Source organism: Rhinolophus sinicus, linkage group LG02 (assembly GCF_036562045.2).
Source record: "Rhinolophus sinicus isolate RSC01 linkage group LG02, ASM3656204v1, whole genome shotgun sequence".
Lineage (NCBI taxonomy): Eukaryota > Metazoa > Chordata > Mammalia > Chiroptera > Rhinolophidae > Rhinolophus > Rhinolophus sinicus.
In genome coordinates, this window is record NC_133752.1 from 139666543 (window position 1) to 139680455 (window position 13913).

Here is a 13913-nt window from a genome sequence, read left to right on the forward strand (position 1 = left end):
GGACCTTGGCGAGCCCACTGTCACTGCTTGGGGTACACGCTGCCTCCATAACAGCTCCCTGCAAAACAAACACTATTTTTGCTTTTCATCTTTTTCTGAAAAAAAAAAAAAAGTGAAAATCCTCTTCAGATTTCTTCAGTTAGTGAAAACCGGTACTAATGTAGGTCTTTTGTAAAACTGAAGTGGTGTAACAAGACTTTTCGAAAAGTGGCAGATACCTGTATTAGGAAGAAAATTCTTTCTGAATACGTGCATCAGTCAGGTCTTTCAGTTGCAAGCAACAGAAACCAACTCTGGCTGATTTAACCAGGATTTTAAGAGGCTTAAGGAGGAGTTTCTGTTTAAAGGTGGTGATATGAAGACAGACATTTACCCCTGCTGCCTCCCAAAGCCTCTCGAAATGACAGTAACGGGCATTTTTAAAAAGTTATAAACCCACAGGTTGATGAAGAATAAGAGATGTAACAACAGGAGGAACAATCAGCCTCTCTCACTCTTTCACACACACACACACACACACACACACACGTTTTGATATCCAGCCCAGTCTCAGCTCTCCAATCACTCGTGCTGAGGACTACCCTTGATGAAATGACTATTTAAAAAAAAAAATAATAAGTGTAGAAAGCAATTTTCTACTATGTAGATATAGGTAAAAGGCTACTGAAGATTGATGAACCTCACCATGATTATTTCCCAAAGATATATTGACCATATTTTCCAAAATCCAAATGGGGATACATGGCCTGTGGAATGGAATTTGCCATAGTTCTTGGCTTCCAGGAACGTTCTGGCACTTTAAATCGAACTTGGAAAATTTTCCACCTTAGGAGTCCCAACTATCCAAAGTAGAAGCCAGAATACTCCTTTCCCTAGCCTTCCTACTATTCTTTTCTTTTCCCCCCTTCTTTTTCCTCCCCCTCACCCCCATTCTGGTTCAAGCCGTTGAGTCGTTGTTTCTCAGTCTAGTTGTGTAAGCCCACAGCAGCACACAGCAGCCCATGGCAGGTCACAGCAGCTCACGCCAACCTCCAGCTGCTCATAGCAGCCCAGCTCCAAGGAGAGTGGTTGTTCACAATCTTAGCTGTAGAGGGCACAGCTCAGTGGCCCATGTGGGAATCGAACCTGCGACCTCGGCGTTAGGAGCACAGCGATCCAACCACCTGAGCCACCAGGCCAGCCGGTTCCTACTATTCTTACAGGGAGCTGGCATATGAACAGTGCGAGGTGATGACCAGACACACCCATATGGGACTCTAATTCAGGGCTGAAGGATATTACAGGCTCACACCGAGGACTGTGGCAGGCTGAGGCTCTTAGATTTGAGGGTAGTACTGAGGGAGATGTGGGCCAGTGGGGTCTTTCCTGGAGCAATCCTACAATTTGATTTGAGCACTTGTTTCTGTGGTGCAGCCTCTAAATCCATTTCTCTGGTCCTAAAGTGGTACTACCTGCTTTCAGGTCGGCTTTCCGATCAATGGCTTAGCTCAAAGCCATTCCATCATATTTTGAGAAAACATTTCCTTTAAGAGGTGGGTTCCCACCCCTCCACCCCAATTTATTTCTCCACGTTTAAAGATTTCTGTGTACCATACCCAAAGTTTAATCAGGAAATACTAAAAGAAATGTAACGCCAACCATATTTATGTAACAGAATTCCTTATAGCAATGAAAATGGGGAAAAACTGCTGTATGTAACGACATGGATCGCCCTCACAAACAAATTTCAACGAAAGAAGCCAGACACAAATCTATACACTGTGAATCCATGTATAGAAATTTAAAATGACAGGCGGAACCACACTTGTTTTCCTCAGGATATTGATGAACTTTGGAGAGGAATAAGCCTAACTTCTGGGACGCTGATAACGTGCTACTTCTTGATCTGGGTGGTAACATACATTACTGTGTTACTTTGTGAAAACTCTTGCACTAATCATAATTGGTGCACTTTTCTGTTTGTATCTCACACGTCCATAAAGTACTTTCCCCCTTGATTTATGTCATTTTCTTTTTACTTTAAATCTCTTATCAATAGTCAATCTGGCACACTGCTGATAGTTTTACAAAACTATTTATTATGTATTGCTACTCCTCCAGAGTTAGCTTTTCTGTTTTAAGTTTGAAGAAAAAAAATATCAATGACTGCATTTCAATTTATTCAAATGAAACCAAAGGTCAGCTTGACAAGGTTTACTACGCCAAGGAGTCTTCCTAAAAGGAGACTGCAATCTGGCGAGTGTTTAGAAGGATCACACTTCCTCAGCCTCAGTTAAGTCTCCCAATCCCTATTCCCTTACTACACAGGGAGGGGTCTCCCCACTGTGACTCTGAAAAACGCTGGTTGCGTGGACCATGCCCTGTGCATGAGGCCTCATTTTCAAATCCACAAAAATGCAAGTGCGATACCTTTTTTTTTTTTTAAAGGTAGTTTCACAGTATTTAATGCAACTCAGCTCGGAGGGTAAATAATGATTAGAAAAAGAAAGGAATGAAAACACCACGGAGAACCACACCAAATCAGAAGCAAACAAAGGCAGCCAGAACTATCTTATTTATTATAAAGATACACCGTGAAGAACAGACCTGACTGTATACTGAAGCCTGGAATGGTACATGCCAAAATGTACAGTACTATACATAAAAGTGCAATGTCACAACAGATTAACAAAACATTTTATTTCTTCCAGAACTGTAAAAGCATCCCCCTTCATTTTCACCTCGGAGACAGGGAATGTAATGGTAAGAGGCAGGACAGAGCGCATAGGGGAAGACAGGTGAGCGGGGCAGGGAGAGGTGGGGTGGAAAAACGCAGGGAGAGTTACTGTGGGGGCGGGGAAAGCACAGTCACAGCTACAAGGATGCAAGACAGGACAATGCTGCCCACCCGAGGCACAGGAAGGTGGGATGGAGAAGCTGGGAGAGAGTGGAGAACGTTTCCAAACACTCAGGTAGGCAGTAGGAATTGGGGCCGGGAGCAGCGGAAGACGAGGGCTGTGGACGGGGCAAGAGCAGGTCCAGAGTAAAAAGCAAGGCTAAAACTCCTAAAATAGAAAGGCACTTTCACATGTACATACTACAGATGTACATCGACACGATTAGGTAACAGTCACAAGCAGAAAGCTACCGGTACTGCAACTGATCAAACCAACAGGAAAGGACAACACTGATTTAATTATGCGGGCAAGAGTTACCCTTACGTCCGTAGGTCAATAGCAGTCTCTTCTGTTACACAGCCACTTACTATACTTTAAACATCTATAATCATCACACACACATTGAACTTAGATGAATGCTCTAAGGGGGGCATTCACAAATGCACGGTTTATATATTTTCTCTTACTAAACAGTTTCTAAGATAAACATTATGGAACCCAGTACAATTATTTAAACATACAAAATTCCCTACGTAATTTAAAGATACAGGTACCCATCTCGATTATATCACGTAGAATTTTTTTTTTTTAAAGTATACTAGGATAAGTGAAAGCTCAATTTCCAGTTTGTTTCACTGGTCTGAATGAAGCTGTGCCAAAGTCACTCTGCACTAAGCCTGACACCCCAGCCCAGCTGGAGGTTGGGTTTTCAGCTCAGGGGATGGCCTGGAGTAGGAAGGTCTATTTACACATGGGTCGAGCCTTCATTTCTAAGCTGCCCCGTGGCTCAGGGCCTCTGTGGTGGATAAGCCAGAGCAAGACTCAGTCCCAAGTGCATTTCCTGCATTCAGGGCCTCTCACTACTGTGGTCAGGAACTAATGAGTGCCATCCCAAATCTGAAGTCTTCTAATCCCCTCCAACAGACCCATAGACTCTTTTAACTCTGGATTTCAGAGGCTATAATTATCAGATGCCAGTTTCTTCAATTTGTAAACCCCAGAGGCTGTCATTCCCAAAGGCTAAGGAAACAACTATCCTCCCCACTCTCTTTTTTCTTAACTAAATTATAAGCCCATTTTGGAAATGGTGTAAGAGACAGAAAACTCTTAACTGATACAATCTGACCCGTAGTGCTCTGTATCCATTGATACATTCATGCTCATTGCAGTAGATTAGGTGGGACCATTAAATGTCCATGGATGGCTCAAGGGGCATCAAAGTCAGATGATGTTGTGTGAAAATGTGCAAAACTGGTGAGCAACAGTGTTGACAATGAGCATGAACATACAAGTCTACAAAAGGCCATTCAACAGGTTGGAATAACCTACAGAGAACTAAGTAACTTCCTCTCTATGAATATGCGAATCCACCCCTAGCACCCCGACTCAAACCAAAGGGCCAACTTGGTAAATCTTCAGTGAGCTCTATGGAGGGGCATGGGCATACAGTGATACCAGCTGTGAATACGTATTCTTGTGTAAGTGGAGTCAGGTGATCTTTCTAGAACCATCTTTTCCCCATCATCAAAATGACCCCCTTCCCAAACAGCACATGAGGACTGATAACATCTCAGGGCTCATTTTCTTTCTTCTCTCCTCATGCCTTGTACCCTCCCATCTCCCCTCTGTGTGTTACATCGGTGGCTGTAAAGCAGGCCGTGTACCAGCTGAAGCCTCTCAGTTGCTGAAGCTTTTAAGGAGCTTATTAGGTGTTCTTCTGGATCCCTGGTATAGTGGCCACATTGTCTTATCCCTGGAATCTGAAGGCTTTTACTAAACAAAGGACAGGTGAGTCCTTACTGAGCCCTCACTCACTCTGAAGTCACATCCTTCCCTGGGAATTGGAAGGAAAAAGAACGCCTCAGGGTGACAGCAAGGGTTTAGGGAAAAAAGATAGAGAGAGGTAAAGGGTGTGATGGGCGAGTTTTAGAAGCTGTTTCAGGGAAGGCACCGTCTCTGAGGCTCTGAGTGTCTAGAGCAGCATGTCCTCTGCCATCCCAGGCAGGAGAGTCCTGATTTGGTGGCAGAAAGGCCATCCTCATTCCATCACAAGTGTAAACAAAGAGAGGAGACAAGGGGAGGATTCCCTGGGGAAGTCAGGACGATTGAGCTTGGAGTAAGATCTGAAAAGCTGAAGTGAAAGCTTATAAAAGGACCCCTCTCCCCCACCAAATAATAAATTCAAATCACTCCTGCCCTTTTGATGCCTGCCCTGTTAACATCTTACTGTTTCATCAGAGATGGAACCTGGTTGTTAAGAATCCTTTTTATTTTAATTTCTAAGAGATTTAAAGTTTCCCTTCGCCCCTCTATTACTTCCACTTTTATTCTTTGCTTGTTTCGCCATCTGGCGACAGGGAATTAGGAACCAAAGAGGAATCCAGGAAGAATTGGGAGATTATTTAGGAGAGTTTAAATTTCCTAGGGAATTTGGGGAGATTGTTTAAAAAGCATTAGTGCTATTCAGTGCTCAGTCCTGGCTGTCTCCATATATCCAAGGTGCTGAAGGACGGCTAAAGCTCAAGAGAAATGGTGAGGGGTTCCATAAGATGCTGAGCTGGGCCTCTTTTTCCAAATGGGCAAAAGGATGGATGGCTCTGAAAATTAAAAGCTTTAAAAGCTTACTATACCTGGAAATACTTGGAAAAAAATTCCACTGTTCAATACATTTGTGAAATTAGGCTGTAGGCAAGCAACGAGTAGTGTGATGATATCTCATTAATTTAATCTCTGTTTGCATTAGAATGATTAGACTGGCAAACTGAGGTAGAGATCAAAGTCATGACCTTGATTTTAGTACAGATTCTCATTCTTCCCTACATGATGCATTCACCAATGGGCTGTCAAGTCCAGAGTACGTCATTCTTAGGTAGGCATGCAGTTTGCTACCAGTTTGAAACCACACCTAGAAGGAAATCAGTGGTGGTCCAGAGGGGTTAGTTCTGGACATCTATTATCTTTAAAGGAAAAAAAAAGTTTCGTCATCAGTAAGTTCAATGATAGAGTAGATCAAATGCTCACAGATTTACAGATGATATAAGCTGCTCCTGGTGGGAGAACAGTGATTTGTACCTTAGTAAAAGAAACTGAATTCAAAGTGACATTTTTAAGATAGAGGGAAACACAGCATAAATATGGGCTACAACTGCCTATGTGCTAGGATGTCAGAGAAAAAGGGCCCCTAGTGGAGCTCAGGTAAGTGAGTTACTTAGAGACTACATGAAAAAAAAGACAAGAAAAAAGAGTCATGGTTCCGGGGTGCAAATTTGGGAGGAAATGACCCTGGAACCATGAGGTAATTCTCCCACCGTGGCCGGCACGGCTCTTACTCCAGTCCCGTAGCCAGTTCAGGGTTGGCTCAAGGAGGCCAAAAGAGATGGCAGCTGGGGATTCAATTTAGGATCATGAGGACTCTGGAGCATGTCTCAAGGAACCGAGGTCATTTAGTCAGGAGAAGAGAAGGTTGAGTAAACCAAGGATTTATGTGCGGCCTGCTTTCTCCATTTCCACAGAGGAGAACCCAGGGATTCAGGGGAGCTGGAAATACTGTCAGGCAGTTACTGAACAACAGATCCCAGGAGGAGTTGGTGGGGCAATGCATCCAGAAAGTCTTCTGGGGCCTGACGGGCTTGTGGAAGGAGTCACAGCTATAGCACTGGTGGGCTCTCTCTCTCCTTTCCCAGGTTCAGTTCCAGCAGTAACTGCAGAGTTTCTACCCCATTCCATTGAGTCTTCAGCCTGGACCCAAGGAAACAACTTGTTATGAAAGAGACAATCACCCAACTCATTCAGGCCATGGGCTGAAGGTCCCACTGGGAATGTCCCACTGTGACAATGGCAAGGCTTTAGCAGGAGCTGAACCCCGCCCCCCGGCATGGAATCAGAGGTGCTCACTGTCGGCTACCAAACGACGCCATCATCCCCTTTCAGCCATTACCCCAAGTGCCGCAGACCAACACTGCTCTACTCCAAAGCCTGGAACTCAGATTCTCACGCCTGGGGATCCAGACATTTCTGCCTCAGCCAGGCTACACTAAACCCGAAGCACTGCGGAACGCGGGGAGCAGGGGGGTGCTGCTTTCATTACAAATGGTGCAGCATTGAATTTTCAAGTAAGTCTAAGTGTTTCTATTGTCTTTAAAACGACATAAGATATGTCCAGTTATTAAAAAAAAAAAAAAAAGAAATTACAAAATACAAATGCCCGTGTTACTTTAGCTAGTCTCAGACATTACATTCCAGAACATAGAAAAGCCAGAAGATCTCCAGTTATAAGCACAAAACTAAAGAAAGTTATGGACTGTTGACTTTTGTCACTAATCCGTTTTGTTTTTAAATCACCTCCCCGTATGACCTTGCTCAGTTGTTTTTCACATTGTGCAAGACTTGTCTGTGGGACCCTGGGAGGGAGGTGCAGGTCCTATGGTCGGGTTTGTTTTTGGAAGAACAGCAGGTTTCGGCCGGAGGGCTGGAGGCTTCAGTTGCACACCCATCCTGGGTGCCACCATGGGCTTGAAAGTACTCATTGTGTCACTGGAGGAGCTAGTGCTTCGTCGAATCTGAGGCTCTGAGCTCCTGAGGGCAACGTTGTGCAAAGGGCTGAGAGATTCCGTGGAAGTGGCTGGCGTGGGAGAGTTTTTCACTTGTTCTAAGGTATCCAGAACCACGTCGGGGGCGTGCTTTGCTGTACTCTGCCTCTCCAGTTCTCGGAGTTCATTCAAAGCAGTGTTCATCGTCTCTTCAATATCCTGTTGTAAAATCATCAGAAAGACAGAGAGCAAAGTCATAATTAATACTAAAGTAGAGAAACCCATATACTTCATCTCAAAGGAAACAGGCCAGCAAAAGCATGAATGTGCTCATTTCATAGTCGGTGGAGAGTGTATAAACATAATGCCATCTCACGTAATTATTTTGACTTGGAATGTTTAGGAGAACAAGACGAAATGGCTCATGGAGCCATTTCTCAAATATTTGCTATTCTAAGGCACTAGGTAGCCTTGTGGTGGTTTTAGTCTTACATGCTCACTTATTCTATACAATTCTACTTCACTTTGTGGTAAAGGTAGCTTCAATTTAGATATCACAACAATTTCTCAAGAAATAAAAGTGAATTGGAATGAAAAATCAGGCTTCTTTCAGTCATTCAACAAAGTATGTACTAGGCTAACTCCTAGCAGTTCTTCAAACATCAGTGTTAAGTGTTCCCTTGATGATACGGACCACTGGCTCTCAAGGGACGTGGTACTGCCCCATAGAGGGCATTTTTGTAATATGGTGAATGTGTGTGTGTGTTCAAATGTCACCATAACGGGGCAGCATTATTAGCACTTGGTAGGCAGGTGCCAGGCACACTGGATATCTTGCATGTGTCCTAGGAAGTTTACACACAGTGAATTGTCCCACATCTTGTTCCACTTTTGAATGTCCTCCAGACATTTATGTAGGTGAATATCCATGTATAATAACCTGATCCTGCAACCTAATTCTTTCTTATATATAAACACAAAATTTTTTTTTCATGGTGTAAGTTCTCTAGGAATGAAACTATCATGTGAATTATATACTCTCTTATAGTTGGGACTGACAAAGGGTTGCCCACCATTCTAGAAAATCCCATCACTAACGGGAACAGCTGTCACGGGATTTGAGTTAAGACTAATTAACTTTATACTCTTACATCAATGTGCATTTTTAATTGTTGTATTTATGATGCTCTAGTGTTGGTAAAAGCATCTCACTATTTCATTTGTCTTCTAGTGTAGTTAAGCATTAACTGAAATACCTTTAATATTTGTTTCTTATTTCTCCTTCATATTATACTCAGAGATTTATATATTTTTAAAAATTATGTATGCCATTTATTAGTTTATTTCAGATAGCAAAGGGGGAATTAGAAAATATTTGTTTGAAGAAGGTGAATGTGCTCTGTCAGTGGGTGAATGTATAAGCACAATGTGGTATGTACATACAACGGAATATTTGGCCTTGAAAAAGAAGGAAATCCTGCCACATGCTACAACATGGATGACGCTGGAGGGTATTATATTAAGTGAAATAAGCCAGTCACAGAGAGAGAAATACTGTATGATCCCATGTCTATGAGGCAGTCACATTCATCGAAGCAGAAAGTAAAATGCTGGTGGCCTGGGGCTGAGGGGAGGGGCAAAAAGGGAGTTGTTCTTCACCCAGTATACAGTTTCAGTTTTGCAAGATGAAAAAGTTCTGGAGATCTGTTTCACAACAATATGAATGTGCTTGACTGAACTGTACAGTTAAAACTGGTTAAGATGGTAAATTTTACTTTATGTTTTCACACACACACACACACACACACACACACACACACACACACGGTGGGGTATTGTGGGAGGTAGGGTAGGTGGAGAACCACTACCCTGGTCTGCTTGAAAGGCCTCTTCTTTCACTCACCGGGAACATACCCTTACGGAACTGTACAATGGGACATGATTTCCATATCCATCTTCCTCACTGGGTTATAAGCACCTTCAGGCAGTGGCTGGCTATTGATTTAACTTTGCATTCATAATGCTTAGCAGGGGGCCTGGCATACAGTAAGTGCTCAATAAACGTTTGCTAAATGAAGCAACCATGACATGATGATCACAGATGGATACTGTCATTTTGTTAAAAAAAAAAACTCCATCAGGGGTTCCATTGATTTGTTAAATGAGAGAGTTTGCATGTTTTTGTATGAACACCATGATGGCAGGCTTAGTCGATCTCATGAGAAACTCTGGAGATGAGAGATGGAAAGATAAACAAAGGACACAGCTGGAAGCCATTTCGTGAGGATGATATCACTTTTCAAGTGATTATTTTCATATGTGACTTCCATCTGATGCTAAGCATATGGATGTTTTTTATAACAAGTATTTGCCCCAGAGAGAATGTACAGAGCTTTGTTTATCTGTTGATATTTGTTTTTATGATTTATAATGAGAGGATTTCCTGGTTCTAGAAGCCAAAGAGTTAAACAGACCTTATTACGCCTGCCCACCCCCGCAAGCTCCTAATTCCCCGTCTGTCTAACCTAAATCTTATTTCACCTGCTTCTTAGAAGTGATGCTATGGATTTCTCGAATCATTATTCAGCTGCAGTCAAATATCACTGGTTCTAAGCAGGCCTCAAAGGGCTCTGCACAGAACTTCAAATAGAGAAAACCAAAAAGGTCAAAAGTCCTTTTGATTTTTGCTGAAAAACTGTGCACTTAAAATTGGTTTAATTTTTAAAACACATTAAATTCCCCACACAATCTAATTTGCTACCCAAAATTCTTTTTAGTTAAGAACACTGAAAATAGCTTGGAAATTTGTCATATCAACGCAGGTTTCCTTGGGCAATTTTTATTAAAAATAATGCATCTTTAATACTTCCCCATTTTTGTTTCATTCATTTCTCATTCACTTTCTTTTTTGATCTATTTAGTTTTTAAGCTTCACTGATAGCTGGAAGATGCTCTAGATTACTCAAACGGCAGACCCTGAACCTATTCACTTCCTTTGTCACTGGCTATCCACATATATTTTTGATGGCCTATGTTGCAAAAAGAACTGGAAGGAAAGATGGTAGAGCTATAGGAAAATCCATTAATATTGTTTTACAGGTACTTTTACTTTGTCAATTCTAATCGTTAGGAAAAACTACAGACCCTTCTCTGTAGTCACTGTGAGCAAGTGAAGACAGGCATGCATTCAGAAGTGACACAGGACGCAGACTTGCAGTTCTTCAAATAGCTAACCATTATTTCTCGTATTATTTATTGACTAATCCATCATTTTCTGCATGAAAAGGGTCATTTTTATCATATACTAAAATTTTCTGTTTCTGGACTCTCCATGCTGTTCCATCAATGTCTCTGTTTTACTACTATCTTTAGCACGCATTTAGGACCTGGTAGGGCTAGTCCTTCCTCATTATTCTTCTTTGCAGAATTTTCCTGGCTATTTAGCAATAATGCATTTGAATGCCCTGGGACCTACCTTTCTACTATGTCTCTTTAAATCAATATAAACCTAATGTACTTGAGCCTTTCCAGTAAACAAATGGTTCTTCAAAAGAAACTCATAGTCAGGTCTTAAATTAAAGAACGAGCTAATTTCCTCTCTGTTTTTGTTAGTTGGTTCTACACAAAAAAAACCACAGCTACAAAAAGTAAACCCTCCACACCTTCCTCACCACACCCCAGGTACCGCCGTGTTTCCCCGAAAATAGACCTAGCCAGACATTCAGCTCTAACGCGTCTTTTGGAGCAAATATTAATATAAGACCCGGTCTTATATAAGACCCGATACTAATGTTATATTACATTACATTACATTACATTATACCATACCATATTGTATTGTATTGTATTATATTATATTACTATTATATTACTATTATATTACTATACTATACTATACTATACTATACTATACTATACTATACTATACTATACTATACTATACTATACTATACTGTATTATATTATACCTGGTCTTATATTAAAATAAGACCGGGTCTTATATTCAGTTTTTGCTCCAAAAGATGCATTAGAGCTGATTGTCCAGCTAGGTCTTATTTTCGGGGAAACACAGTTAGCATGCACTGTTCCACTGAAAGAATCCTACCTGAGCGATTGTCTCTGGGTCCAGTGGCTTGTGGTCATTGAAGCCTGTGTATTGCCCTGATGACGTGGACCTTCTAATAGGAGGGCTGTCGATCTTCTTGAGGGAGTCGTGCCGGCTGATGTTGGTGAGGCTGCCATGGCCTGGCCGGCGTCTCCTCTCAGGACTGTCATTGTTGAGGCCACGGTTCTGCAGCAGGCCTCGGGGGTGACTGGCCAGGTTTGGGGACCCCAGGTCAATTGAAGAGTTGGAAAGAGCATGAGGGGGATGGAGGGGACAATGACCATCACTGGTCCTGCCAGGACGCCTTACTGGAGGGGGTGGCTCTCCTCTTTTTCTTTGTCTAGACATAACAAAGAGAGAAAGAGCGAGAATAGGACACTGGGTAATGTGCAAGGCTGCAGGGACCATGGGGAAGCGGAGGGTCAGGAACCTGACTACCAGACTCCACCTACCTGGATGAATAGCCATCAGGGTGACGGTCTGTTGGGGAGTTCATGTCCTTGGATGAAGACTTGTCTTCAGTGACTGGTCCACTGCTGGCCTCGCTGTCAGCTTTTTGGCTCAGAGTGTCGGAAAACGTATCATCCCTGAAACAATGGGAATCAAGAGTGAGGGTCTTTTGCTAGATTAATGGGGACAAAAAAATAAGTGACAGCATTTATTTATGCAAGTCTCTTAGTCATATAATTTTTTTCTTTTCATTATAAAAATAATTTCATTGCAGATAAATTAGAAAATTCAGCAATACAGGAAAGAATGAAAGAACAATCACTTATAATATAACATACCATCTAGAGACAAGTGCTGTTAGAATTTAAAAAAATATATCCTTCTACACTTTCTTTGCCTGGAATACATACCTACGGTTATGTGCATATATTTGTATAGTTATTTATATTATAGATACTTATGTTTTTATACTTTAGATACATATGACTGCATGTTTATATGTACTCATACAATATTTCTTGGATTCTGAGATATACATTTTAACATTTCTAAAATTAGGTTGAATCATTTAGTAACTGTATACATTTTATGTGATATATTTCTCTTTTCCTTGAAAAATAGCTCCTAAATTGGTGATGCATTGTGAAATACTGTAGTCACAAATTAGGGATTATACTGTATATATATCATTTTGCAACCCATTTCTTTCATTTAATATATTATGACCATTTTCCCATCTCTTAAATATTTTTGAAATTAGAGCTTTCTGATCAGCAAAATTAAAAAAAAGAAGCCCGGGGATGATACTTTTTTAGGTCAGTCTCTTCTTTTTGGGAATCTGGAATGAAAACAGTAGGCATATGCCAAAAGATGAGCACCACTGCTTTTGGAATTAGCAGTGTCCCTTCCGCTCTGAAAGCTCTTCTCTGCACAGGTCCTAAGAATCCGAAAGCTTCTAAAGGTGTCTCTTGCTCGTTAGTCCTTGCTCCCAACCTCCTGGGAGGAGGTTTGGGAAAAAGAAACCTGGCTTGCTCTGAAGTTCTGTTAGCAAAGACTCCCTAGCAAGGTGAAGAACTGTACCCTGTCCTGCGCTTCTGTCACATGACCGAGGTCAGTTTAAGAACTGGCTGGAGGTTCCCGCAGGGCGCACTCGGGCACCGGACGGACGCTGGGCCTACTCACATATCTTGCACCACGATGTACTGGTGAGGCACCAGCCCGTCAATCCCGTTGTGCCTTCCTTCCCACCAGTCCTCGGATGCTCGGTGGTACAGCAGCAGGGAGGCTCCCTTCCTGAAGGATAGCTCTCTGGCGGATCGCCCAGCATAGTCAAACTTGGCTATGGCTTCTATTGGCTCACACTCTACAGAGAACACACCAGAAAGCAGGGAGGGACAGGGCTGTTAGGAAGGCATGAGATATACTCTGAAAGGTCCAGAGGAGGCCTTCGCAACAAACAAGGCCATTTCACCATGCAGACAGAACAAGGGAATAAACAAATCATCAAGGCAGGAGAAAAGGAGGCTGTTAAGAGAGATACAGAAAAACATCTTTGGCTGTCATCAGTTTGTTTTTTCAGGCAATGAAAAATTGAACATTAGATCTGAATTTCCACAGCCTCTTAACTAGAGCTATAATGACAGTCTAATGAAAACTATTTTAAACTTTGTAATACGATATATGAGATCGCTCCTTGGGTTATAATATCCTCCACAATTGCTCCGATGCTGCTGTGACATTGACGGAGTTCCCTTGCAGCATGTTAACATCATCTGTAGCATGGAAAAACCACTATCCCAGAACACAAGGAAGTTTATGTTTTATTTGCTTATTTTTAAAAAAACTTGCCACATTACCTACTACTTGAATACATTTAACTTTCTCATCTACTTTTTTAGCACTATCAAGTTTTTATTTATTTATTTTTTAAAGATTTTATTGGGGAAGGGGAAC

At 41.9% G+C, this 13913-nt stretch overlaps 1 protein-coding gene across 2 annotated transcripts in view; it reads right to left on the reverse strand.

Annotated features, from left to right (window-relative positions):
• Nucleotides 1-2536: 2536 nt before the first annotated feature.
• Nucleotides 2537-13913, reverse strand: part of SRGAP1 (SLIT-ROBO Rho GTPase activating protein 1) — a 244840-nt gene continuing 233463 nt past the window's right edge. For both annotated transcript variants that reach the window (XM_019732457.2, XM_019732456.2), the window contains exons 19-22: nt 13143-13323; nt 11963-12097; nt 11511-11850; nt 2537-7624 (exon numbers count right to left, since the gene is read on the reverse strand). In XM_019732457.2, the coding sequence (XP_019588016.1) occupies nt 7247-7624; nt 11511-11850; nt 11963-12097; nt 13143-13323 (1034 nt within the window). In that variant the 3' untranslated portion in view covers nt 2537-7246. The remainder of the gene's footprint in view (nt 7625-11510; nt 11851-11962; nt 12098-13142; nt 13324-13913) is intronic.